Raw genomic sequence first — 27,268 nt, 5'->3', positions numbered from 1 at the left:
GTTTATTACTATTTGACAATTGCATTGATAACCAAGCACCTCTGCTGTAGGCCTTTGTCTATATCGTATACCTCTTTAAAGAGCTTTCAAATGCGCAAAGCACAAACACTGCATTTTATCTTTACTTTATCCAATTTCCAGGAAAGAGAGTGTGTCTTGGTGAGACTCTGGCAAGGATGGAGCTCTTCCTTTTTTTCTCTTCTCTGCTGCAGCATTTCACGTTGTCTTCGCCAGCATGTGTTGAGCCCATCTTGGATTTTAAACTGGGGCAACTCACTGTCCCCAGCCGTACAAGTTATGCGCGGTCCCACACTAAGTCAAGCAAAACATTAACATAGTTTTGGATTGCGTTTGGTACACCCTACGTGAAGCTTACCAATATATTACACACTGTAACAGTTGTTTCGTTTAAATTTTTACTTTTTCTTGATAAAGTTTAACATACTGAATAAGAAAATCACAAACATTTTAACCATTGATGGTACTTTTTCTGATGGTATATTTTTTTACACATACATTTAGAATTATTACTAGTGGCATAAAACTATTCTCAAAACAAGTTTAACGTGCATTTACTTAAGTCATCCAAAACTTCATAAGAGTACATTTGATAGTTTTAGTCTTTATGACTAATACAAAGCAATTTACCATCATCGTTTTATCCCACCTTCCCAGGAATGTTCTGACTGTGCCTTGGAAAATATATTTTTTATTTTTGTCTGGCGAAAACAAAACATTTTCACACTGTGTTGTACGTATACCAAGATATGGTTTCTCTACAATATAAAATCAGTTGAGAAAAGTCACACGCTTCTCTTAGGCGGCACAAGGGTGCAGTGGGCTGTGGGGGGATATGATTATTTAAATAAGGGAAAGTAGTTAAAATGAACAACTAAGAGAATGCATTCTAGATCAAGTGGTTAAGGTAAACATGGCCAATGTTGGGCCAAACTAGCGACTGGATTGCGCTATTGGTACAAGGTTATGACGTTCGCCTCACGTGCTTGTTTTATTAGATTTTGATGTTAATATACGTCTCACAACTAGTTAACAAAAGCTCTGTGCCTTGCCATTCAAGGTGAGATTATATTACATTCTATATAGTGTCTTGTGAAAATAATCAAAATACTGCATAACTATAAAAAACAGTTCAGCTCATAATAACGATCTAAAGATAAAAGTTAATAGCACATTGTAAATGAATAATCTCTATGGGGCAGTTTCCAGGAAAGGGATTAAGCCAAGTCCCAGACTGATTTAAATGATAGAGAAAACGACTTGCACTAACATATCTTACAATATAGCGCGATTGTTTTGTCTTAAGATGCACACAATAATGTTCTTCTTGAAAAGTACGCAGTAAAAAACGTTTAAATATCCTAATTTAACTAAGGCATAGTACTAATCCTTGTTCAGGTAACTGCCCCTAATTGATTTTCTTTTTGTTTAAAAAAAATCATGTTTTGTGAGAAAGTAATAAAATCCCAAAAGACAATATATTAGGGAACGTTTATTGGTGAAATGACACCTGAAATGAGATCTTTGTCAGCATTTCATTTATTTTCTAAGGCAATGACAAGTGTCAAGACAGAAACAGAATTGTACAAAGTGGTTGAAGGGAATGTAAATGGTGGTCCTTTACAGGCTGCACTCTTGTAGTTTCTTGTCAGCCTGTTTAAGGGAAATCCAGGTGTTTAGCATTGATGCCCGAAGTTTGGCCCAGACCATGTGGTCATTTAGACCAATAATCTGAGCTGCAAACTGGGCGGCGGCTTCAGGAGACAGAATTGTGGAGCATCCAAGACCTGAAAGAAGACATGCAAGAGAGCAATGAGATAATTAAATGATGAACATCTGCACAAAGACCAAATAACTAAAGAGCTCAAACACAATAATTTAGTTATTACCGCTTGGCATGCGAAGAGATGACCATATATCCTGAGCACCCCAGTCGGGGGTAAGAGGAGGACAATTAATAACAGGGTAGGCTGTGTTCCCTGACATCACAGGACCCAAACCATTACTTCTTCCCGCAACTGCAACAAAAATTGTGGGTACTCCATCACCTGAAAGACAAAAATGATTACATACTTAAATATGGCATTACCACAAGGTCCTTCAATAGGGAAGTTCTGAGCTGAAACTTTTTTTAGTGAAAATTAACAACTGTAAATCACAGAGCAGTATACCCTCATATTCAGCTTTGATACGGAGGGTCTCATCAGGGCCTTTATGAGCTGACGTCACTCTAAGATGGCAGGGAATTCCATATGAGCAACAAGCCTTCCGGATCTTTTCACAGTGAGCCACGTCTGAAGTAGAGCCCATCAGAACCACAACTCTTCCTCTTGCTTGTGACTCCAAGAGCAGCTAAAATGCCCAAAAAACATACACACACTTCCATCAATAATGATAAGACCATTGTTACAGTACTAAAAAACGAATCTGACAATGTTATTGCACCCTTCTGCGATATGATTAGAGATGTAATTTGATCATTTATGAAGGACATATTGTGCGGTCTTTCCATATGTTATTCTGTATATAACAGTATTGTGGTGTAGACCTATAGCTAAGTACCTTCACTCGCTCAGCGACCCACTCAAAGTTTCTTTTCACCATCTGCATGGCCTCTGGAGTAACTTCTTTCAAATCACGGTACACCTGTATAGAGAACAATACATTTAGCAGACAGTCATATGGATCATTCTGATTTATGGTTCATAAAAATACAGTACATAAATTGCTATTATTGCAAGAGAAAGAGAAACAAAGAGCACAAAAAGGTACATGTATTTAATGTTTGTGGTCTTCACCTGTTTGTCTTTCTGCTGGCTGCGATCGCCAGCCGGCCACAGCCTCCACGAGTCGTTGTCAATCACATCAGCCAGCACAATTTCCTTAGTGGTCACATTCACACCAAATTCTATCTGAAATGAAAATCATCATAATTTATTCACTGGGAATTCAGCCTTAAACTTTAACCTTGCTTTACAAGTTTAATATGCTCTACTGTCTTACTTTCATATCCACCAGAGTGCAGTCCTGTGTTGCCCAGGCTTTCTCCAGGACTTCAAAAATGGCCACGGTGCTTTTGCTCATGATGTCCACCTCACAGCGGCCGATAGTCAGGCCTGCCAGCTCAAATCCAGAAGCCAATATCTGCTCCTCTGACCACTGAGGATCATTATTGGCATCATCCTGACAAACAAGAATGGAAGAAAAATGAAGGGACAAATTGTATGTTATTGTGAAAATATAAACCTAAATCTACTTAAACAATAACAACCCCTCAGTGGAGTCCCAAATTTGCTCACTTAAAACAAAACAAAAACCTCACACCTTGAAGAACATCTCCAGTTTTAGAGGAGTGAAGCGGTAGCCTTCTTTGACCCCGGGGTTTCGTTTTAGGAAGGAGCCTGTGGCGATCCGTCTGCAAACCCACTCGATGGGGATCATCTCACAACGGGCCGCCTCAAATGCAGTCTCAGAATGTTGCTTGACAAATGCGGTCTTGAATCCTGAAAGGTAAAAGAGTGGATCTTATCTCCGCAAAACCACGTGTCCAGGGCTTCGTGTTTTTATATAGCACATTTGGTTGTTTTTAGAGTCACACAGAGATTCAACAGCTCTAGCTATTGCAGAAACATGCTTTCAAACTAAAGATAGTTAAAACCTATTATGCACAATTTAGTTCAATAATTAAAGCAAACGTGTAGAAATCAGAGTTTGAGTAAGAAAGAAATCTTACCTGCATCCTGCAGTAGTTTGAACACACAACTAGTGGTGTTGTTGGAAATAGCGGCTTTGCCCTCCATCTGATCCTTCCGAACCGCATTGCCTGCTGTGATCTGATCTTTAGACCGGACCAGAACATGACCCGCCTCATCCACGAGCTCAAATATCTGCTTGGTCTTTCCCTCGTTCAGTTTTTGTCCCAGTTTCAGTTCTGCGCATAAAACAGACAACACTTAACTCTACAGCGACCATGTGGTACTTTTAGTCACAACAAGTTAAGAGAATGTGATATATGAAGAGTTTGGTTCCAAAATGAGATACGTGTTTTTATTGCGCAAACTGCTGTTTTTGTATTTACGTAAGCCATAATAACTAAACAAATACAGCTAACACAATACAAAAATGAACACGATTTTTCAAATTGGAGTTTTGGAACCGAACTATTCATATATACATATATCCGATCTAGATTTTAAATAACAAACAATTGAATAGTACAAGGTGCATTTGTATACTGCGCATAAAACAGCCTAAACTTACCGGCCGTGTTCTGCATGTTTGTTGCGATTCGGTTTTCCTGAAAAAAGATTGGAAACTTGTTTAGTCTGATGCAAAAGTGTGAAGAATTACCTTTCGAAACGTTCTTATGCGAACGCGAAAAGACTCCGTGTGATCAGTTGAAAGCTGACACGAATGAAGTATGGCGAGGGGGAGAGATTGAACTCATTTATTTTCACAAGGGCAGCGCAAGTTACGACACAGCCTTTTCATTAAAACCAATCAGAATAATGCCGCCATCACCACGTGGGCAAAATCCCCCATATGCGTTCTTTGTAAGAATCCTAATCTATTGATTTATTGGAAGCAAATCCACCCTGATACATCTTTGCAAACTACGCTAAAGTTAAAGAGCACGTGCTTCGGGTTTATGTATTGCGCAGGACTTTTAGCGCATTCCTCAAACTTTAGCCACCCGACTTTCTTTAAGTTTTTAGTTTGCCAAATGCTTCATTGCGCTCTATAGGGTCTCAAGTAACTTCGTGTTTTTGTTCATTCGAACTTTTCTGTTGTAACGTCCTGCTGCTCGCATCCCAGTGAGGAAACACGTGTTCCACAGTGAACTCCAGTCAGCGTGCTAACACACAGACGAGAGGACATGGAGTTTGAGGAGTCGGGCATTGGAGAGGAATGCGGGGTTTTCGGCTGTGTCGCTGCGGGAGAATGGCCAACGCAATTGCAGGTGGCACAGATACTGACACTGGGACTTGTGGCTTTACAGCACAGGTATGCTGCTTACGCGTCGGATGCTGTAGAATAACTGTACTTCCAGTCTATTTATAATGTCGAACAAAACATTCAATATGATGAATATCCGATTTACAGATGGGTTTTCTGACCTAGTATGGTATTAAATGAACATTGCATTTTACGAGGGCAAAATATTAGAATTAAAGTAATACATTGCATTCTTGTATAAATGTGTCGTAACTTGTGCAGTTGCCTGTTTTTACCACCCTGTTAGGTTTCCCTTCGATTTAGCTGTAGTTTAAGCAATACTAAAACGGTTCATGCTGTAAATGTGTAACTTGTAAACAATTAAATTCGTGAAATCACAGACACGGGTCAACAGATTTCCATTGCTCTGTCTTCTCACCGATCGATCAGAAGTGATTGCATTAGACGCCATTGAACACACTGATGTGATCTCCATGATGGGAATGTATTGATCCTCTTCTTCTTTACATTGGTAGTCTATATTCTCCGACCAGTCTGTGCTGCTATCCCAATCCTCAGTACTTTGGTGAAACTGTTTACAAGCCACACTGTCCCCTAAACACACAAGATAACGTTAACAGTATTACTAAAAGTGGCTCAAACTAAAATAACAAATAACTTAAAATGTTAAACTTATTTTACTTAAATATCTTCTTATAGCTGAGTAATCACTGGCTTTTTCAATATTTCGCTTTGTAGTGTTGAATGACTATGTTCTGACTCCTCATTCAGGCATCCAAATATCTGAATGGGTCAGTATGGTTCTTGTTGTAACAACTGTGTTGTGTTGTCTCTAACTGGAATCACATATTGAACTGTAATGTTTACTCCTATCTTAAAGTCACAAGATTCAAGTACATCTGACCATATTATGAACATGATATGCATGATACATTTCTGCTTGATAATCTTTGAGAATGTGCCTGTAAGGATAAAATCCTGAAAAACCTTCATCTGCTGCTTTTCTTTTTCGTCCTCTGTTAGCCATCACGTTCTCTCCTCTTGTGTGTGACTGGTCCATGTTGTCTACGTTGCAAACATATACATTGAGGATGGGTGAAAAAAACATGCTATCAAGCTAACACTGAATAATTTAAAATGATGTAAATGTAAGTTGTCATTCAGTGGTTCTTAACTGCTGGGTCTCATTAAATCCATATTAACAATGATGGTTGTGTTGTTTGTGGTGTTTTAGTTTATAGGAATTAGTATTATAGATTTGTTCTGAATTTGGAGTGTTTGGCCATCACTGTAAAATGTGGGGGCAGTTGAGAACCACTGGTATTTATAAAAATGGCATTACCTTTGTTATAATCTTGATCGTCTTCATATACAACAGAAGTGATAGAATCAGAGGACAGATGTTGTTCAAATGCTATGTGAGGGCTTCTTGATGTCTGAACCATCATGTTCTTTGTTTTAGGCACCCCAAGTTCCTCATTTGTCACATCCTCTGATCCATCATGGCACTTAAAGACCCTTGTTGAAACGGTGGGTGATCTCAAAGGGACCTCATCCATAGGCGGCAGGTCATATTTAACTGCAACAGTGCTATTGTCATCCTGAGGATTTCCACCCATTAAGTGCTCTTCAAATTCGGGAACATTAAACAGCGTAGAACTCATAATTAAGCTATTTTCAGTGGGTAACTCAGAATAATCCATGCGACTTCTAGAAGGCTTTGACAGAAGGGCATCCAGCTGGTCATAAAACCTCATGAAACGACGAGGATCCCCAATATCGCCCTTTCCCCTCTGCAGAGAACGATAGAGGTATTTCAGGTTTTTGTACTTTGTGCGGCATTGTTTCCAGTCCCTTTCTACGCCTTGTTGAAGAAGCCTGCGTGAAATCTGCACGAATATATCTTTATTTCTGGTCGAGCCTTGTAGCTGACGCTGGATCCCTTCTTCTGCCCAGATCCGAAGCAGCGCGGCCACTTCTTCCTCGCTCCAGTTTCTGCCAGAGTCGTGCACTGTGATTATGTTTGGTTCATTTGGTGCTGCTGTTGTTCCTGAAAAGTTGAAAATAATACAATATTAAGACGTTTATTTTTGATTGAATAACATTTGTTTACCATTCAATCTGGTGACTCACCAGCCTCTCTTGCAGTCATCGAATGGTTTGCAGTTTTCATTATGGTTTGCATCTCTGCCAGACTTTCATCTTTAAAACAACAAAGATGCAGGAAAAGTTTTAGATGGTCAAAAAAATGGTGATGCTACTTTCTCCGCAAATTAACAATATTTCTTACCCTCATCAATTCTGATAACTTGTTGTTCCGCAGATTCAGGTATGGTAGTCACCTGGTCTCTGTTGGATATTTCCCTATATGAATTATTCTCCACACTGTCTCCATCTTTTCCCTCCAGTATAGATTCGAGCTCGGCACCGAATCTCATTGGCCGGCCTTGGCTTTTGCTGACTTTGTAGTCATATTTCAGGTTCTTGTATTTGGTGCGGCATTGTCTCCAATCTCGCACCACACTGTGTTGGCGCTCCAGGCGTCGTGCCATCTCTTGAAAGATGGCCTTGTTTCTGTGAGTGCGTTGGAGCTGCCTGTGAACCTCTCGGTCAGACCAGACTTTAAGGAGAGCTCGAACCTCCTTGTCAGACCAATGTTTCCCCCCCTCCACCCCTGAGCAGGGGTAAAATAAGTTAACAACAGTGCGACAGTAGGCAGAGGAACAGCTTGTGCAATTAATTCATTGGCCTTTTAAAGAAACAGTTCACCCAAAAATAAAAATTCCGTCATAATTTTTCACCCCCATGTCATTCAAAACCCATATGACTCTTTCTTCTGTGGAACACAAAAGAAGATATATTAAGAAATGTGTCAGTGGTTTTGTGTCCATAAAATTGACGTCAATGGAGCTTATATGTTGTTTGGTTATCAACGTTCTTCGAAATATCTTCATTTGTGATCTGCAGAAGTAAGTCATACAGGTTGTAATGATATGAAGGTGGGTAAATGAAAAATATATAAAAAATAGGTCTTTAATACACTTCTGTATCTTGGAGCTGTGGTATGCTAACCTTGCCTCGTTTTTAGCTCGAGCACCCATTTTGAGCATTTTTGCTTTGTTTTATATAAAGAAAAAAATTCATATAAATTGCATTCCATATAGCATTTTTTTGTGTGAAAATTACCTTCTGGTAGATTCGTAGCCTCCTCTTTCCTATCGGCCTCCCTTTGCTCTTCATCCTCCACGTAAGGCCTTTGGGTCTGTTTGTAGAGAGTCCGTGTAGGCCTCCATTCTGGAAGAGCCATGTTTGCACTCTGGGCCTTACATTCTGACCAGTCTCTACACACCCCGAGCTCTCTCAGTCGGCTTGAGATGGCCTCATATTTGGCCCTGCTGTCTTCCTCTTCCCACGCCTGTCTCTCCCTCCACACTAAAAGCAGAATTTTAACTTCATCCGCTCTCCAATGTCTGCTTGCTCCCCTTGTCCTCTTCACTTCGCCGGCATTGTTTTGTGGCTCTGTTTTAGGCTCCATGTTTCTAAGCTTGCCTAGAAATGGCTTCTGTTTGTTCGTCTCTGCCTTTATCCTCTCCGCTCCCCCTCCCTGTAGACTTTAAGCTCAGTGTCCAAGGCAACCAGACGACTGAGCCAGTTAGGAACGCCCACGTGATCGAGAACAGCCTCATGACTGGCTTAAGCTGTGTGTGGTGGGGGAGGTGCGCGGTGGAAACGTGAGAAGTGGCTTGGCGAGTGAGCTGCTGCACTTGCGGTGTCTATCACTCAGTAAGACATGAGCTGCGCTTGCAGCGTCTATCTCTCAGCAAGACATGTAGAGAAGGCTCAGAGGCTTTCTGCTGCGCTGAGACAATGTTCTGAATATGTCTTGTGTTTATCGGCTCTTGTCTTCAGGGGGCCTTACAGTCCACACATTGCTCTCTTTCTCTGTATCTCTCTTGTTCTCGCTGCCCCTCCCCCTCTTCCTCATTCTTACTCTGTCTAACAGTTTCACACAAACCAGTTTGATCTGCTTTCGGCGCATGCTGTGCAGCCACTGACTCATGACATGGATTTAGCTTGATTTGATATCGTTGGTGTAAAATAGCGGGAGAGAGGGATTTATGGAAAGGACGTACTGTCAACTCCAGTCTTGCCGAAACATGTTGCTTGTTGTAATCTAAATGCAGTTTCAGTTCTCTAACAAATGGTCTAAGAAAGTATGCATTTCTTGTTTATTAAAGCAATGCAAAATTTGTATTTATCAGTGAAAATTCATCATTTACTTAATGTTGTTTACAACCTGTTTGTCGAACACCAGAAGGTGAACTTCTGAAGAGTTTCATTTACTTCAACCATCGGTCAGACCAGACATTAAGTTGAGCTCATCCCCCATCCATCCCTTAATAGGCGTATGGTCAAAAGAATGTTACATAAGGCAGAGGAAGGTGTAAGGTGTGAACAACATAAACACAATTGTTTTAATGGAGCTTTGATGAGTGAAATAACAACAGCTTGTGCGGTTTCTGTTTTATATTTTAAGTACATTTGTTTAAATAAAATAATACTCTTTGTTTCATTGTGTGAATTAGTGACAACATGTCTCCCCAATGACAAATGAAAATATGGTTTTCAATTTGCAGAACATTGAATCGGGGACAAAGTAACAAAATATCTTGAATACTGCAAAGAAGTTCATAATCATGATTAAAAAACACAATACTAATCTATTTTAGGAACAGCTCAAAAATAGATATTTGATCAATAAGTCTTATTTGTTTTCACAAGTTCGATGCGTCAACATTGTTGTTGGGTGACTATGTCAGTCCTGAGGTTTGTTTCTGTTGAAATAAAACAGATACTGGACAGGAATTGCAGCAATATGTGCAAAATTATCTCTTGAACATAAATTGCAATGTATATGTAAATTATTACATTTGTTTAAAAATAGGAATGTATTAATTGTATCTTCTGTTAAATAGGGGTCAAGAAAGTGCTGGAATTGTGACAAGTAATGGAACCAACCCCCCAACATACACCACCCTAAAGGTACGGTAGGAATAAAACCGTTTCAATATGTAAACGTCCACTTCACACTTTAACACACATTTAACACAGTTTATTCATCCCCCAGGAACCATTGTTTTAAAACGCAAAAATGATTGCAGGATTAGACATGCCTGAAATAGTTGCTTTCTTTCTCTCTCACAGGGCATGGGATTAGTAAATACAGTTTTTAAACCAGATGATTTACTGAAGATCCGCAACGGCAACCTAGCCATTGGACACACGCGTTATTCCACCACAGGGATCTCAGAACTGCAAAACTGCCAGCCTTTCGTGGTAGACACCCTGCATGGAAAGATTGCAGTGGCACACAATGGGGAACTGGTCAATGCGTCTGCCTTACGCAAAAAGGCGGGCTTTGATTGTTACTTGAGACATAGCATTTCCAATTAAAATAATGTATAATAATAATGTAATGATTTGTGTTGCAGGTTATGAGACATGGTGTTGGCCTCTCCACCAACTCAGATAGTGAGCTTATCACCCAGCTGCTTGCATTGACTCCTCCCATGGAGCTGGATACTCCTGATTGGGTGGCTCGGCAAGTTTGCGTCACAAGAACATCTGATTGGATGACCACTTATATAAAACACATTTTAATAGACTTTTTATGCATGTTTTGTCAGTATTAAGAACCTGATGATGGAGACACCCACGTCATACTCGCTGCTCGTGATGTATAAAGATGTCATCTATGCTGTAAGAGACCCCTATGGAAACAGACCTCTCTGTATTGGATGTCTAGTGCCCATCTCCAAACTGCACAGCTCAGGTTTGTGCAGGCAAAAATGTATATAGTAGTGTCGGAAAGGAATTTAAAAAGTAATTATTCAACACGTATAAAAATAATGGATGATAAAATGTTAAACTTATTTGACTTAAATATCTTGAGTTATTTGATATTTTAGTTTGAGCCACTTTTAGTAATACTGTTAACGTATAACGTATGGATAAGAATATCAAGACATAATATTATGTGTATTATCTATATCTAGCACTTTATATCTGTATCTTGCCGTATTTGACATGAATGTAGCCCTTTGCATTTAATGAATATAATATTAGCATTAGACGTATAAGTAAAAGCTAGATTTTTCTTGATCAATTTTAATAAGTATATATTTTGTGCCTGATGAGGCCGAAAGTTACCTGTTCAGTTCTTGTGTTAACAATCTTGTGTTAACAATTCTTGTGTTAATTCCGACTCATTTTACTCTTTAGGGGCTGGCGAAGGAGATACAGAAGGCTGGGTGGTCTCATCTGAGTCCTGTAGCTTTCAGTCCATTGGAGCAAAGTATAATGACATCATCATGACAACATTTACTTTGCCATTATAGTTTGATATGTTTTGTGCAAGTCTCTTTGGCTACCTATATATTAGGGATGGTTATCATGTGACGCATCACAATATATATATCAAAATCTTCTTTTTTACAAATGAATCAACTATTGTGGCTCGTAAAGCAAAATGTTAAACAGGTATTGAATAATGTGCAATATCATCATAAGTGTCGTATTTACATATTTATAATCATTGTTTAATATCACAGTTATCACAATATTGTGTGACAGCTTATATAAATGATAACATATTTAAAGTGTTACAATCCACCAACTCTTACTTTGTTCTGTACATTTTTTCACAGGTATTACCGTGAAGTGCAGCCTGGAGAGATAGTCCAGATATCTAAACATGGAGTAAAGAGTCTAAGTATTGTCCCACGGCCAGAGGGAGACAATCCTGCTTTCTGCATATTTGAATATGTTTACTTCGCCAGACCAGACTCCATATTTGAAGGCGAGTTTATCATTTTATTTACCTTATTTTTCATTTGTAATAGAATGCATTGAAAAAATTAATTAACCAGGAATGTTTATGAGTTAAGTTGTTTGTAAATAAATGTGCATTACAATGTTACAGGACAGATGGTGTATACAGTCAGGCAGCGCTGTGGACAGCAGTTGGCAATCGAGGCCCCCACCGATGCTGATGTAGTAAGCACTGTTCCAGAATCAGCCACGCCTGCAGCATTAGGATACGCACAAGTTGTGAGTCATAAGCATGATATGAACATTTCAGCACTATTGGTTCACTAGGTGACATTACAAGCTTGAAAATGTGTCTTCCTGTAGTCTGGCCTTCCATATGTGGAGGTTCTGTGCAAGAACCGGTATGTGGGCAGAACGTTCATTCAACCAAACACTCGCCTGCGTCAGCTTGGAGTGGCCAAGAAGTTTGGGGCATTGACTGATAACTTTGCTGGCAAACGTGTGGTGCTTATCGACGACTCTATTGTCAGGGGCAACACCATCTCCCCTATTATTAAACTGCTGAAGGAAGCAGGCGCAACAGAGGTAATTTTCAATTCCTAGTGATTTTTTGGGGGGGGAATATGTTTGCTGCTTTGATCTTACATGAGTCTTAAAGGTCCACATTCGGGTTGCCTCACCTCCGATTCGGTTTCCGTGCTACATGGGCATCAACATTCCAACCAAAGAGGAGCTTATTGCTAACAGACCGGAGTTTGAGGATATAGCCGGTCACATCGGTAGGTCAAAACAATGCAGACATTTGCTTTAAAAAATACATTGTTTCAGAATGTGACAAACATTGATGGAAAGTTGTTTTTTGCTTGGAATAGGTGCTACGAGTGTCCGTTACCTGTCTGTTGAAGGCCTGTTGTCGGCTGTTCAAGGTGGAATTGAATCACAGGAGAAAGATGAGAGGATCAGCTCCAAAACTAAGACTAGTAGACTTGGTCACTGCACAGCATGCCTCACAGGCAAATATCCAGTGGAACTCGAGTGGTGACCTTGAACGCCTTCAAATAAATTCTGTCTACAATTATTTGAGGTGGTTTGTTGAATGCTGCTTTATGATTGGAATCAACCTAAAAGGATAGTTCACCTCAAAATATAAATGTCCATTTGTTCACCCTTATCATTCATAGCCGGACTCTTCTGTGGGAAAAATATATTTTGAGAAATGTCTCAGTGGTTTTGTTTCTGTACAATTTAAGTCAATGGGGGCCAATGCTGTTTGGTTACCAACGTTCTTCCAAATATGTTTTGTGTTCTTCAGAAGAAAATCATACAGGTTTGAAATGATGAGGGTGAGTAAATGATTTTTTGGGTGAACTAAGCTATGATGCTAGTTACTAGCTTACTACATGTTTATTCGGTTGTAAATGTACAGCATATATAAAGAGAACCATATACTCCGTTTAAGCAGAAACTTTGAATTCTTAATTACTTTTGAAGGCTACAGCTTTACAATGAACAGCAATTTGTTTTAGTCTTATTTCATGCCAGAATTGTTATCTGGCTATGTTTTGTTTGAATATTAGTTATAGCAGACATAATGATGATGTAAGATTGTCCTGTTTACAGATCAAAATCTGTACGTGAAACGCACAAGAATAAAAATCTATATGTGAAACATGTTTATTAAAATTTTGGTTTGAACAGTGTCTGACGTATTTACTTACAAACATCAAATTAGTCAGTACATATGTAATTTGACTATTGATGTAAATATGTTGTAAGAAACATGTGGGTCCTTTAAAAATAATATTAAAACTTAGGAAAATATTTTATAGTGATGGAAATGTTTACATATAAAAGCAAAGAATATTAAACATACATACAAAAATATTTATGAAAAAAATAACTGACAGCTGAATATTAAACTGTGTTTTCTGGCTTGATGTCATGTCTTTTCTCTGGAGTGAACTTGAAGCTTTAACATTATCCATCAATGGTTAAGCCTAGAGAATTGCATATGTGTGTACAGGAGAAACTCGGTCACTGCAGAAGGCCATACTGGAGTCGCCTCCTTGAAAGACTTGAGAAAAAAAAACAGTTGTTTAGTCTTTAGTTGTTTTAGTCTTGCACAAGGACAAACAAACAAACAGTATAAAAATTATGCAAGCACAATTATTTTATTTATAACGTCTAAGCTTACACGAAAACGAATTGAATTTTTTTAAACGTACACATTTTTTTGTGCACAGACAACACTGTTTGTCAACGATCTCCATTTATGCAGATCAAAATCAACTTCAACACTGCTGTATACATGCCAGGCCAATAGCTGGCAAAGTCACTTTGTCCAAAAAGACATGTGCATGACAGCATTTTCACAAATGAGTATTTTTGTAGTTTACAAGCATTAGGTGGCTGCCACAGATCTAAGATGTTGTAACGTTTTAGCTTCTTTGCCAAAGGAGATAACGTATTTACGAAACACACTCTGTAGAGCAGTTTGTTTGTTTAGGGCAACTGTAGAAACAACATGGCGAATTCCATGCTAGGGGACCCAGTCCCACGGTGTATGTAAAATAAATAGCTCATTCTAAGGAAATCAAAACATAACGCTTCATTATGTGTAAGGTCTTTAAACACCTCTAAAGACATAGTTTTGAATATGATATTGCATTTCTGTCAATAGATCCTCCTTAATATCACATATTGCACCTTTAGGTTGAGATAGGTGTCGTGTAAACTACCCCTAAGTCAAGGTTAAGAGTGACTTGTATATCCAAGCTTTCCAAACATGTTTTAGGGTCACAATTTCTAAGAAAAAGTGGACTAGTACAATGCTATGGGCATAGTTATTAATTATAGTTATATAATGGATATGAATTACCTCACAGAGAGTGGAGTCATACCCCGATTAAAAGATCTCAGTGGTGACTCAGCTGTTAAAAAACAAATAAACATTATGAGATGGCAGCTTATGACATTCAAAATACAAGGAGTATGTGAACATTTGGATACAAACCTTTAACAGCATGGACTCCACTTGAAATATCTCTCTGACAACGAAGCAGAAAACAAACAGATTACTATATTGTTCAAATTAAATCAAACATGTAAATAATAGCCACACCAATGATGGTCTTACCCAGGGCGAAGCATTTTGGTCCATTTGCATGGCTAATTTGGACTCTCTGATTCGTCTAAGATTACCTGTACCCCTGAGGAACTGTGGACTGGGGCACTGTAGCAAAATGGCCCGTTCCCACGTATGCCTATCTTTACCAGGTTCTGCAATGGAAGGGCTAACGAATTCATCTTTCAGCTGATGTGGCAAACGTTGGACGTGTTTAACGGGGGAACAACTTTCCCGGAAGCGTTTGAATCGCAGTGACTCTTCCACTTCGGGCTGACGACGACGTTTCTTGAGCGAAATTTTTAGGGGTGTTAAAGCAAGAGCGGACATGCTTTGGGACGTCGTCTTTAGCTGCTTCTCGCACAGATGACAGCCAGAGGAAGGGCATGGAGAAGACGTTCCGTGACAGATGAAGTGTTGATATAGCTTTCTGAACTCTGCGTCAATATGGGAACGACTGGATAAGCAAGCAGACTTGAGATTTGGGAGAGAACGTTGATGTTCGGACAATCTTGGACTATTCTGGGATCGCTTTTGAGCCATGGAAAAACTTTGTTGTGGCTCTGGACGGTGATAAAAGGAACGTTGGGGTGAAGACATCGCCATGTCTTTTTGACCATATGGAGAACTCTGCACCTCGGAATAAACTTGACATTGGGGAGGAGACTTTTGCATTGAATTGTGTACTGCCATTGACTGTTGTCTTCTCATTGACACAGGTTTGAAAATGCTCCTCCTATTAGGAGATAAATCACTGAAACCACGCTGTGGGGAGGAGACAGGAGAGTGTAGGCAGTCCCCGAAGCAGTCTTTGTCCAATGAGGTGTGGGATGACTGCTGATCGAAGGGTCGTTTTGTTAGTGACATCCTTCTCTGCTCAATAAGAGACAGAGCCCTAGCTTTTCCACCCGGCGAGTAGCAGGCTGGTTGTGGACAGGTGGAGACCGATGAGGCTGGAACAGCAGTTGACAAAACAGTCATTTCAACGTCATAAGTTTGGTTTAGATCTGGAGACTGATCACTAAGTAGGGGTGAAACAGAGTGAGGAGGTGTGGCAAAGTCAATTACACGTGCAGTATTCTGTTTAGGCTTCCTGTCTAAATGCAGTTCAGTCCATGGTGACTCATTTGACATTCCGCTCACATTAGCATTGTCCCTCCTAGGTGAGTAAAAACAGGCACTGGCCTCATAGGACACATTTTCGAAAGGTGAAGGCTTCAGTTTATTCTTGAAGTTCTGAAGTTTGCCGCTGTCCTGGATACGATTGAGATGGGTTTCTTGAATGGAATTTTGTTTGATAAATGACACCTCAGTTGTCTTGTTTAGTGTCCTGTTCCTTAGGGAAGTAGCACAAGGGTTTGACACTCCAGCATGCCACTGTTTGCGACGATATTTCTGCAGCACGGCTCTTGCTGTATCCGTCACATGTTGACGTCGGTACGCTTCACCGATCTGACTGAGCATGCCCGGATAGACATCCAGGAGGGTACTGCCATGACTGCTCAATGTTTTCTCCAGTTCTTCATCATCTTTATTACGCTGAAAAGTCACTCCTAACAGAGTGCTATGAGATGAATTAATCCCATTCATAGATTCCTGGAGTGAATCACCACCATGCCCTTAAAAATAAACACATAAATGACATTTAATATCTGCTGCTTATTAACTATCAACTTAAAATGAATGTTAAATTGTCTTCTTCTATTGATGATGTAACATATTAATAAATAATTATGCAATTCCTTTTTTAAATGTAATTTTTTTTTCACAAACACTGAATTGTTCATTTTTTTATCGTGGCCTGCTGGAATCATTGTTAAGAAGCAGTTCAATATTTACACAAACTTTCGTTGTTTTCCTTCTGATCAGAGCGGGGATAATAATCTTCAGTGACTCCTGACAGATCCATCTGGTGAAAAAAAACACAACAGAACTATAATATGCATTCTGGGTTAAAGAAACATTGTAGAAAGTCAAAAGTGACTGTTTTGGAGTTTATTATTTTATTTTTAACAAGAAAGTATACATTTTAAATACTACCTGGCCATTTTCCTGGTCATCAAAGTCTTCTAATACATACAAAAAGAGGTAAACATAGATAAAAATGGACTGAATACCAATAAGCCATCTGTTAAAATATAAAAACTGTGAATCTTGTTTCTTACCCCTGATCGAATGGTTTGCATTGACCCAAATCTGCATGAGTGAAAGAGTACATTATAGATCCAATATTAATATCAAAACTAATGAATGTCTTCTAACAATTGAGGAATCGTTTAACTATTACATGTAGTAATAAAACACCTATATATAAGGCAAATGCAAGTAATATATTTAATATTTATTTAGTTATTGAAAATAACAATTGTGATATTGACTCCAACCTTCAGGTTGTCCAGCTCACGTTCTCCCTCTACGCTGTCAATGGGCACAGAACCTGTAAAACAGACCAAAACACACTAAATCAGGAAATCTGTGTCACAACTGCATGTTGTTCAATATGCAACACACATGCTCGACATTTTATCCTACCTCTTCCAGTCCTGCATGTCATTGTTTTCAGACAAACATCTATTCCAGGATCATTTAGAGTGGAATACTTTAAACACACAATAAACATGCTCCGTTAACGTTTTAAACTCATACCATTTGATACGAATGGCGCTTACGGGTAACGTAACGTATAAACAACACCACGTACCTTCTGAAAAATAGACTCCATCGTGCTTCTGAACGCATCGTCATTTTTCTTAAATTGATCTGTATAGAAATGGTGTCCAGGCATGTTGTATGTGTCGAAATCTATTGGAGATTAATTCAACGTAACAAACAAAAACAAAGATTGACCGCATCAGTTAGCGGCCACACGGAGTTTTCAAACTTCTCCGGAGTAAAAGCTCGAGCTGTGATTGGACTCCCCCCCACACGGCGCCTTACGTCATATTAACGCGCCCCTCCATACGAGTAGGGCCAGACGCTCACGCGTTAAGATGTGTTTACGAAATGTGCAATGTATTTACTGTTTTGATAAAATATGCTTTAACGTAATTCCTCTCGGATAATGGCAGCGAAACTCCTTCATGAACTGGTGCACGAGGCGGCGCTCGTGCGCGGTGATAAAATAGCTGTCACGTTTGATAGCAGCGTTGCAGCGCGCGTCTCTTTAACATATGATGAGGTTATTTCTCTTGCAAATGAATTAACTGAACGCTTGCGCGTATCTGTCCAGAAAAATGAAGGTGCTATAGGGTTATTCTGCCGTGCAGATGTCTTCCTTCCTGTCTGGATTATGGGGTACGATTTATTTCTCGTTTTGCGTAGCGCTCCATGCGACCACTTAGAAGTTTAGCAAGTCAAAGGTAGACTTAATCATTTGCATGTTTATTGCTCAATTCAGATAAATCTAACTGTTATGTCTCGGAAACAGTGTTCTGCAGTTTCCTGCTGCATATCTACCTCTGGATCCTACGTCACCACCTCTGTGCATCCTGAGAATGATGGACAAGTGCATGCTGAACTACTGCTTGATACAGACCGATCTGCTTCCCGTGGGTTCAGTTCAACAAACAGCTTTTCCACATTTTTAAGAATGTCCATTATGGTCAGACTATATTATTTTATATAATCATATTATTATTTACAGTCTTTTTAACTCCAACAGCAATTCCTGAGTGCATTTTCCAACCTATTATCACTGACGGTATGTGCAACCTTGTCCTCACACAAGCTCACTTTGATGATGTTACAAAGAGAGCAGGATGCAGGCATTCAACCGAATGAGACAAAACATCTGTCCTTCTCTGCTGTGACCAATGACACCCACCAGAGGGAGCAGTTAGCTTATATTTTGCACACATCTGGAACTACTGGTCTTCCAAAGATAGTGAAGGTCCCGCACAAATGCACTGTGCCTAATATAACTCATCTAAGGTATATGCAAAAAAGACAAACTCCTCTTTTAACATTTTTCTTATTGTATGATGTTAAACATAAAATGCTTTCTCTACAGATCTGTATTTAAGATGACTGCAGAAGATGTTGTTTTCCTTTCTTCTCCGTTAACCTTTGACCCCTCTGTGGTAGAGATGTTTTTGGCCCTGTCCTCTGGAGCATCTCTTCTAATCGTCCCCTCGGCTGTTAAAAAGATGCCACGCAGACTTGCACATGTGCTGTTTAAACGCAATACAACAACAGTCTTACAGGCAAGGGAGTTTACACAACACTGTTTTGTCTCAGTAAGAGATTCAAATCTAATTTCATCTGTCTATTAAAGTGATAGTTCAAAGTATCTTCTTTAGTGTTCTGGGAAGTAAGAAAGTCATCCAGGTTTGAAATGACAAGAGGGTGAGTAAATGATGACAGAATTTTCATTTTTGGCGAACTATCCCTTTAATTTACAGAAATAATTTGTGTTTAATATTTAGTTTGACACGTATTGCTTTACACAGAATTACATTGCACACTGTATTCCCTTTTTTCAGGCTACTCCCACACTCGTGAGGAGATTTGGAAGGCAAGTCCTGCATGAGGAGGTGCTCAGCGCAGATTCATCCCTGAGATTGTTGGCTTTTGGAGGAGAACCATGTCCCTCTCTCACGCTTTTAAAGAGCTGGAGGCAGAAAGGCAATAGCACACACTTCTTTAATCTTTATGGCACTACGGAAGTGTCTTGCTGGGCAAGCTGGTACAAAGTCCCAGACAAACTCCTGTGCATGGATGACATGTAAGTGAAACCCACCCATGAACCATTTTTGTGCAGTGTACGAAACTGTTCTTTAATTTTAAACTGAATATTTTGACAACTGACAAAATGCATATTTGCATGAATGAGTATTTAATAATGAAGTATAAATATTAGCAGTCTTAATTTATGTTTTATGGTAACTTCATCTGAAACTATTATATAAACAGGGACAGTCTATAGAGAATATTGTTACCCAACGTTACAGCATTTTCTGACTTCAAAACATAATTTAACATAGTAGCTTTGTCTTGTGATAATATTTTTACAATTGATATGCATTGTGTTATAGTGATGATGTGTCTGTGCCCCTTGGGGAGCCGCTGCTGGACACCATAATTGAAGTGAGAGATGAGAAAGGATGTTCCGTCACGGATGGAGAAGGACAAGTGTTCATTGGTAAGATATAATGATATAAAAATAAGTCAATAAAAAATGTAAGCTCTTTATTTCTTCTGTTGTAGTTACATCAATTATATTTATAGTTCACCTTACATTGAAAATGCTTTTTTTCATTTACTCACCCTCTTGTCATTCCAAACCTGTATGATTTTCTTTCCTTCGCATTACACAAAAGAAGATATTTTGAAAAACATTAGTAACCAAACAACATTGGCCCTCATTGACATTAATTGTATAGACACAAAACCACTCTAAAAGATATCTTTTAGAAAAAATATTTTTCTCAAAATATCTTTTTTTTCTGCTCCACAGAAGATAGAAAGATGTACAGGTTCTGACTGAATTCTTTCACTGTCTAATAATGTAATAATCTAATAATAGTCTAATAATCTTGTAGTTAGTTTTTTCCCTAACACTGTAGTTTTCTTCTTAGGTGGTCAAGAGAGAGTGTGTCTGCTAGACGAGGAGAAAACTATAGTCAGGGGAGCAATGCGTGCTACTGGTGACTGGGTTCAGGTGCGCAATTCCCATCTGTATTTCCTAGGCAGGAAGGATCGGCTTGTCAAACGCTTTGGTCAGCGGGTACATCTAGATGCCCTGCAACAAGTACGCAATCTACAGGTATCTCCAGATATAACCCTGAGATTATTTGGTACAGGTTGAACCATTGCATTTTATGTGTTCCTGTTCTCAGACCATTGAGAATTTACCCCAGGTAGAGGCATGTGCCGTGAGCTTGAGTGAGTGTAGCAGGCTGATGGCATTTATAGTGCTTGCATCAGGTCAGCAAAGAGCCCCTTCATCTTCCTCCTCTGAAGATCTTGATGCTGCAGATGTCACAAGAAACTGCACCGACCCAGCCAGCAGAGAAATTGAAGGGGCGATTCGAGAAAGGTTATCACAGCTATTGGACAGTCACAGCATTCCAGACACAATATTCTTCATTCCGGCACTTCCACTCACATCTCATGGCAAGTGAGCAATTTCTTTAAAGGATTTAGAGGACAGTCCAATCCAAAATAACAGTTCTGTCATTTTTGTGTTCTACAGTATATCTGTATGATTTTTTGTTCTTCTGCAGAAGACAATTTTTCCCATACAGTATATGTAAAAGGGGACAGTACTTTTCTATGAACTATTCATTTAATTTAGTTAGTGGATCTACTTCAGTCAGATAAACATGTTTTTTTGTTCATTTTGTTATAGCCACTTTGTTCCAACTTCTTCCTGGATGTATTTTTAGGTAAAGTAGCAATGGGCGAGTTGATGAGGATGTGTGTGACACAAAGACAAGACGCAAACAGAGAAACTGAACAGGAAAACATTGAAACTGTTAGACTGAAATTACAAACCCTATGGAAGGTATTAATAGCATTTACGTTTGGATAAACAGTAACAGTTTAAGGAACAGTTTACCCAAAAAACGAAAATTCTGTCTTCGTTTTCCCTCCCTCAAGTTGTTCCAAATCTGTATACATTTATTTTGTTCTGATGAGCACAGAGAAAGATATTTGGAAGAATGATTGTAACTAAACAGTTCTTGGCCACCATTGACTAACATAGTAGGAAAATGCCCTTCTTTTGTTGAACATAAAAGATAGTTTACACAAAATGAACATTTTTTCATCAGTTACTCACCCTGATGTCATTCCAAACATGTATAACTTACTTCTCCAGAACATATATTTGAAGAATGTTGGTGACATTCATTGATCGCTATTATAAGGACACAAAACCAACAGACATTTCTCAAAATATCTTCTTATGTGTTCCACGGAAGAAAATCATAGACATTTAAACGACATGAGGGTGAATGAATGACAACATTTTTATTTTAGGTGAACTATCCCTTCTACAATTAATTGTCCATCTTACTCATTGCTAACTGAGACAACCATTACCATTATGTGTTTTTCTCTATGTGTTAGGAGTGTCTTAACCTGGCTGATGATGTCGTGATTGAGGAAGACGCACACTTCTTGTTTAGTGGTGGAGATTCCCTTCAGGCCCTTCGACTCTATGATGAGATCACTGTTGCCATGGGGACAACCCCTGTTGGCCTGCTGGAGGTCATATTGGACGGCTCTTTCGTAGATGTGCTTAGCCAAATAGTGACCAAAAAGGATTTTAACGTAATCCAGCCATCCAAGAAGAGAACACATAAGGATTCCAACTCTGTTGTTTCATCCAAAAGATACCACAAGGATATGACTACAGTGGGTGTCACGCAAAGCACAGTGGGTTTTATAGCTTCCTCTGTGAACAAGACAACGGGATTTATAGTTGTGAGGAGAGCTGGTGAGGTTAATGATTGGAGTTGTTTTCAGAGAATGCAAGAGGACTGCTTCTCGGACACAAACAAGAGTAAAATTATAGTTCAGAATAGTTCAATAGACAGTAATGCGGCTTTAATGCTTAAGGCATCGCATGAACTTTGTGAGATATCGCAAAATAACCCTGAAGAAATTGTCAGCGATCAAGTAAGTGAACCTGAGAGAAGTGAATGTTCTCAGGGAAGTTCTGAGAAAGTTCTTCCACTTGGACTCAGTGTCGTCTGGAGCTCAGATACAGGCAGATGTGTGGATGCGTCGCCGGTGCTGCTGGTGGCTCCTGAGAGAACCACAGTGTTCATTGGGTCTCATTCACACAGACTGCAGGCTCTCAATCTGAGAAGTGGTGAGGTCATCTGGGAACGTATACTTGGAGATCGGCTGGAGTCCTCGGCTGCTGTTACAAAATGTGGGACTCTAGTTGCAGTAGGTGTGTACCCAGACTCTCAGAGTACACATTGGGTCTCTTAGAATATTGTGTACATACGTGTAATTGGTGTAAAACCCTTTTTCCAGGCTGCTATGACAAACTGGTTTATTTCCTGGATGTTACCTCTGGGGACACTTTCTGGACATTTCAGACAGGAGATGTGGTGAAAAGTTCTCCTACCGTAGACCCTAAAACCGGGCTGGTCTTTGCAGGATCCCATGATGGATATATGTATGCATTAAACCCACTGGTAAGATTCCAAAAAATCTAAAAACAGTTTTGTATGTGTACATCCTGTATGATATATGTAATTATCTAACACTATTTATTTTTTGTAAATATCTTCTTGTCGAGTGTATTCTGTCTCTGTGTCATTGTTGCTGTATTTTCCATGTAGACTTGTGATGTGGTTACCAAAGGTTTATGTCTATGTTTATCCTAGGCAAAGTCTTGTACATGGCAGCATTATTGTGGTGGCGGTGCAGTGTTTTCATCCCCGTGTTTACACCTTTCACCAAGACAGTTATACTGTTGTACTTTAGGAGGGGATCTCCACTCTCTTAATCCAGTAAGTAGAGAATGTTCTCTAAATAAAAACTTATAAATAAAGTCACAAGTCATCAATGTTGAATGTGTAAGTTTGGAAGATTGTTTTATGAAGAAAAAACTTTCTGTGTTATTTGTGTGTACAGGACAGTGGAACAGTCTTGTGGACGTATTCCAGCGGCCTTCCTTTTTTCTCATCTCCATACTGCTCTGATTCTTGTGTTTTTATTGGTGGAGTGAATGGACATATAGTTGGAATAAGCCATTCTGGAGATCAGGTGAGGGTTAAAAAAATGTACCTTGGAAAAGTAAAAGTGATATTAAAGACTATTTAATTCTTATTTTAGGGCAATTACCTTTAAATGACCCCATAAAATTCTGTCATCATTTACTCATCCTTATATTATTTAAAATGACTTTCTTTCTTATGCAGAACACAAAAGAAAATATACATTATAACTAAACATTTTTTAAATAAACATGGCCTTCATTGACTTTCATTTTACCATGATCTTCTCAGAATTCTTGATTCTGACTGGTAGTTCCAGTCAGTTCGATCACAATTCCAAATGAATGCACTGCCCATAATGTAATCATATTACACAGATGCATCGGACATTGATTGCGCTGCCAGTGCTCAATGAAACTGTACCGAAAATATTGTTTGTGTTGCCCAGGACTGAGACAATTTTTTATTATCCCTTAGTTATGCAGACATTTCTCAAATTATCTTATTTGTGTTCAACAAACGAAAGATTCATTTACAGGTTTTGAACTGTGAAAAAGTAATTTTGGAAAACCATGCTCAATCCATGTTTTTTTATTTTGCAGTTATGGGACTTCTCCACTGCAGGACCGGTCTTCTCTTCGCCAAGCGTTTCTTCATTGACATCTCTGACAAATTCTCAGGTTTCTAAAACTCCTGGGAGCACTTCGACATCATCATCACCCAGTTATGTGGTCACATGCGGGTCACATGATGGTCACATATACTGTTTAAATGCTCATAACGGATCTTTACTATGGAACTTTCAGACCACAGGCAAAGTGTTTTCTATTCCATTTATGTTTGACGGCGGCCCGTGGGGATTTGGAACACTGGTTGCTGTGTGTTCTACAGATGGGACATTGTGGGTTTTAGATGGAGAAACAGGAACAATGAAGGCAGCTTTGTCCTTGCCTGGAGAACTTTTCTCCTCTCCTGTTGTATGGGGCCAAACCATAGTGGTGGGATGTCGTAATGATTACGTTTACTGTCTAGAACTGAGCGGACGGTAATTAATCACAATTTTAAAACCAGGTGTAAATAGATAAATATATATTTCTTGCATTCAGTTAAAGGGATACTTCGCCTCAAAATGAAATTCTAGCATCATTTACTCTTGTCATTTTAAACTTGTGTGACTTTCTTCTGCAGAATGAAATATATTTTAAAGAATGTTGGCAACAGGGGTGGTAACCATTGACTGGGATTGGATTTGCATTGTTTTCTGTTGTAGTGCATACATTAATGTGTTCGGTTACCATATTCTTAAAAATATCTTTATTTTGTGTTCTGCAGAAGAAAGTAAGTCATACAGGTTTGAAATGTCAAGAAGGTGAGTAAATGATGACAAAGTTTTCCTTTTTGGTGAACTAAACCTTTAATGCGAGACTCCAAAAAGTGTCTAGTGTAGAGAAGATTTGATGAATTTCGGGATAATACACTTGACAGGATATGTTAACTAAATGCTAACTTATAAACTAGCAGAGTGTGTTTTGAGTAAACAATCTGTAAATAAAAAACAGAATTTCCTTTTCATAGAGTTCAAATGTCTTTCTTTAATTTTCTCTACACATTTTGTAACATTTGCGTCACTTTTTTCCTTAATGGATAATTCTAAAGTAGAACAAAAAAAGTGCAAATATCAACAAACGGTTTTTGTTTCATATCACATACAACACTGTTTACGCTACACTATTGCACACGACGAATGTTAAAACAAAGTGATGCGACTGCAGTTAAAGAGCTCTCCATAAGAATACAGTCCATTTCGTTTCACCTCTATACATACCTACATACATTACATACATACAACATCATATTAGATAGTGGGGTCAGTGGCTCTGCTGAGAGATCAAGACTTCCATTTACAGTATTAGTTTCATAACTTAGCAGATCATTTTTAACCAGATCGACTTACAGTTCAGGTGCCGCTTCACCTAAAGGGAATCCCTCTGGAACAATTCGAGGTTAGCTGCATTTTTAAAGATATAGAGGTGGCGTCCATTAATAGTCCATTCACTCCTTTGTTTTGCACAGAAAACACTCTTTGGCTAGATCTCTTGTTCTGCCCCCCCACATGGGATGTTGCTTTTGAAATACTAATCACCCATCACTTAGCTGGGTCACAGGTTTGCCAATAAGCTGTAAAAGAGATGCTAGCACACGCTACGCCAGGACAGCATTGTTTATGTTACAGCAAGCAGGCGGTTTGTTATTTCCGGCAGCCGGTTGTACGGAAACAGGCGGGTATAGACACAGCAAAAAGTAGTGTTGTTGTCAATTGACAGCACGGCTCTATTGCATATAGTGATATAGAAACGTTGTTGAGAAGTTCAGTATTAGTTCATTACATTAGTAAACAGTGTCGACATGTTCTTATCATGATGATTTTTAGCAATTGTTAAAATGACAGTACTCACAGTCGTCACGGACACAGTGAAAAATCTTTGTACTTCACCAAAATATCAAATATAATAAGTTAGGAAAAACAGAGACCACATCTGTCCATCAACAAAGTCTAGTGGTGTCAATGCATTCGGGTAAATATGAAAAACGGTCGCCAAACCTAAAAACCATACAAAACTGTTGTTTTGATGCTCATGCTTGTGGGAGTAAAGAGTGAGATTTGTCAAGGTTATACCAACTGAGTTGTTATTATTAGCCCTTGAATTGCTACCCAGAAATGTCACCAAAGCATATTGTCTTGTTTTATTTCAGATGTTTTAAACTGTGTTGAAAATTAAACACATAGATTTAGTAATATCTAGGATCAACAATTTGACATGCATTGTGTATATACACTGATTTTTGGATCACAGGTTTTTGATTGACTTTTAAGATATGAAGGGGTTATACCTACTGCATTGATTCTAAGAATTGATGGATTGACTGTGACAGGAAAGGATTAAAAAAACTGTTGATGTACAGAAATACTAGTCGTTTTTGAAAACCAAAGAAATAAATAAGGGTTGGCTTCTGAGATGGAGATGTGTTTCGTCGTTGGTTCTCTGATCCCTCTGACAGAATTCAGTGCGAATCTGTATGTAGGCACAATGTTTTGTCATTATGGCAATACAATTTTAAAACTGAAATACCAATTAGGAAACGCCTGATTGCTTGTGATTTGTGGAAGCTGAGTTCAAAGATTTCTATGTCGCCATGTGTCACTGGAGGTGAGCTGTGGTGCAGTGACCTAACTGATGTGCATGATGGTGATGAGACTTATTTGCTTTTTTACTGGGTCAAAGTATTGGATCACTTGATGATCTGTGGGCAGTCGCTCCAGGCCTTGGCCTTACGCTTGGCTAGGGCGAGCCAGGCAGGCTCGGTTGAAACCTGGGTGGTGTCACCAGGAGGGAAGCGCTTTGTCACATCCTTCGTTGATGGAGGAGAGGGTGTTGGGTCTGTTATTTCAACTGTCAAAATAAATAAAATAATTGGTTTCAGGTGTAGTTCCACAAATTGTTGTTTTAATAAGCTTTCATTGATAATAACATGTACAGTTAAAACAGCACATTCTTTTCTACATTTGTGGTGTTGGCTGTCTCAGTTGTATGAATGGGAAGACCTGGTTTCGCTTGAGCGGGGCACTTCTTGAGACCTGCGATTCAGTTAGCAGTAGGCG

At 39.0% G+C, this 27,268-nt stretch overlaps 5 protein-coding genes across 11 annotated transcripts in view; 2 read left to right on the top strand and 3 right to left on the bottom strand.

Moving 5' to 3' along the window:
* Positions 1–695: 695 nt before the first annotated feature.
* Positions 696–8,576, bottom strand: paics (phosphoribosylaminoimidazole carboxylase, phosphoribosylaminoimidazole succinocarboxamide synthetase). 3 transcript variants are annotated; one of them, XM_079474133.1, is made up of 15 exons: positions 8,161–8,576; positions 7,265–7,648; positions 7,108–7,176; positions 6,317–7,024; positions 5,962–6,039; positions 5,393–5,568; positions 4,279–4,315; positions 3,752–3,949; positions 3,343–3,521; positions 3,022–3,201; positions 2,817–2,930; positions 2,581–2,664; positions 2,190–2,370; positions 1,908–2,066; positions 696–1,805 (listed from the first exon to the last, which is right to left on the bottom strand). In XM_079474133.1, exons 1-15 carry the CDS (start codon positions 8,507–8,509, stop codon positions 1,639–1,641), a joined length of 3,063 nt encoding a protein of 1,020 aa, XP_079330259.1. In that variant the 5' UTR covers positions 8,510–8,576; the 3' UTR covers positions 696–1,638. The 3 variants fall into 3 exon arrangements, with proteins under 3 accessions (XP_079330259.1, XP_079330260.1, XP_079330261.1); XM_079474134.1 differs by having other exon boundaries at positions 1,491–1,805; positions 5,435–5,568; positions 8,161–8,574; XM_079474135.1 differs by lacking the exons at positions 5,962–6,039; positions 6,317–7,024; positions 7,108–7,176; positions 7,265–7,648; positions 8,161–8,576 and adding an exon at positions 5,656–5,715 and having other exon boundaries at positions 1,491–1,805.
* On the top strand, positions 3,947–13,741 carry ppat (phosphoribosyl pyrophosphate amidotransferase). Its single transcript, XM_079474138.1, has 11 exons — positions 3,947–5,022; positions 9,951–10,017; positions 10,180–10,386; positions 10,467–10,576; positions 10,662–10,807; positions 11,257–11,329; positions 11,682–11,833; positions 11,957–12,084; positions 12,169–12,390; positions 12,464–12,584; positions 12,678–13,741. Exons 1-11 carry the CDS (start codon positions 4,895–4,897, stop codon positions 12,845–12,847), a joined length of 1,524 nt encoding a protein of 507 aa, XP_079330264.1. The 5' UTR covers positions 3,947–4,894; the 3' UTR covers positions 12,848–13,741.
* LOC306904315 (uncharacterized protein) lies at positions 13,253–18,023 on the bottom strand. Of its 2 annotated transcripts, none has more exons than XM_079474136.1 (10): positions 17,631–18,023; positions 17,462–17,528; positions 17,314–17,366; positions 17,095–17,125; positions 16,970–16,998; positions 16,769–16,838; positions 14,942–16,548; positions 14,819–14,852; positions 14,684–14,735; positions 13,253–13,879 (listed from the first exon to the last, which is right to left on the bottom strand). In XM_079474136.1, the coding sequence occupies exons 1-10, from the start codon at positions 17,712–17,714 to the stop codon at positions 13,840–13,842; spliced, it is 2,067 nt and encodes a 688-aa protein (XP_079330262.1). In that variant the 5' UTR covers positions 17,715–18,023; the 3' UTR covers positions 13,253–13,839. The 2 variants fall into 2 exon arrangements, with proteins under 2 accessions (XP_079330262.1, XP_079330263.1); XM_079474137.1 differs by having other exon boundaries at positions 13,465–13,879; positions 16,775–16,838.
* Positions 17,849–25,186, top strand: aasdh (aminoadipate-semialdehyde dehydrogenase). Its single transcript, XM_079474125.1, has 14 exons — positions 17,849–18,223; positions 18,357–18,477; positions 18,591–18,859; positions 18,939–19,131; positions 19,411–19,652; positions 19,963–20,069; positions 20,506–20,678; positions 20,767–21,043; positions 21,316–21,434; positions 22,001–22,832; positions 22,919–23,082; positions 23,275–23,400; positions 23,525–23,656; positions 24,210–25,186. The coding sequence occupies exons 1-14, from the start codon at positions 17,991–17,993 to the stop codon at positions 24,654–24,656; spliced, it is 3,435 nt and encodes a 1,144-aa protein (XP_079330251.1). The 5' UTR covers positions 17,849–17,990; the 3' UTR covers positions 24,657–25,186.
* The window catches only part of cracd (capping protein inhibiting regulator of actin dynamics), a 22,516-nt gene continuing 20,427 nt past the window's right edge, over positions 25,180–27,268 (bottom strand). For all 4 annotated transcript variants that reach the window (XM_079474129.1, XM_079474127.1, XM_079474126.1 and 1 more), the window contains one exon: positions 25,180–27,059. In XM_079474129.1, coding sequence (XP_079330255.1) covers positions 26,899–27,059 — 161 coding nt within the window. In that variant the 3' untranslated portion in view covers positions 25,180–26,898. The remainder of the gene's footprint in view (positions 27,060–27,268) is intronic.

This window comes from Barbatula barbatula (assembly GCF_947034865.1).
Source record: "Barbatula barbatula genome assembly, chromosome: 15".
NCBI lineage: Eukaryota > Metazoa > Chordata > Actinopteri > Cypriniformes > Nemacheilidae > Barbatula > Barbatula barbatula.
Note: the sequence above shows the minus strand (reverse complement) of the source record. Positions and strands in the feature narration are given on the sequence as shown.

Bases quoted from the DNA above. Each gene is read 5' to 3' on its own strand.
- ppat (XM_079474138.1), top strand. From the start codon at position 4,895: ATGGAGTTTGAGGAGTCGGGCATTGGAGAGGAATGCGGGGTTTTCGGC. The intron at 5,023-9,950 runs GTATGCTGCTTA...TCTGTTAAATAG, and splicing joins CTTGTGGCTTTACAGCACAG to GGGTCAAGAAAGTGCTGGAA. The intron at 10,808-11,256 runs GTTTGTGCAGGC...TTTACTCTTTAG, and splicing joins CTCCAAACTGCACAGCTCAG to GGGCTGGCGAAGGAGATACA.
- paics (XM_079474133.1), bottom strand. From the start codon at position 8,509: ATGGAGCCTAAAACAGAGCCACAAAACAATGCCGGCGAAGTGAAGAGG. The intron at 5,569-5,961 runs GTTTTTCAGGAT...TTGTGTGTTTAG, and splicing joins AAGAAAAGCAGCAGATGAAG to GGGACAGTGTGGCTTGTAAA. The intron at 1,806-1,907 runs GTAATAACTAAA...GTCTTCTTTCAG, and splicing joins ATCTCTTCGCATGCCAAGCG to GTCTTGGATGCTCCACAATT.
- LOC306904315 (XM_079474136.1), bottom strand. From the start codon at position 17,714: ATGCCTGGACACCATTTCTATACAGATCAATTTAAGAAAAATGACGAT. The intron at 17,529-17,630 runs GTACGTGGTGTT...GTGTGTTTAAAG, and splicing joins TGGAGTCTATTTTTCAGAAG to TATTCCACTCTAAATGATCC. The intron at 14,736-14,818 runs GTTTGTATCCAA...GTTTTTTAACAG, and splicing joins TGGAGTCCATGCTGTTAAAG to CTGAGTCACCACTGAGATCT.
- aasdh (XM_079474125.1), top strand. From the start codon at position 17,991: ATGGCAGCGAAACTCCTTCATGAACTGGTGCACGAGGCGGCGCTCGTG. The intron at 18,478-18,590 runs GTGGGTTCAGTT...TAACTCCAACAG, and splicing joins TACAGACCGATCTGCTTCCC to CAATTCCTGAGTGCATTTTC. The intron at 21,435-22,000 runs GTATTAATAGCA...TCTATGTGTTAG, and splicing joins AATTACAAACCCTATGGAAG to GAGTGTCTTAACCTGGCTGA.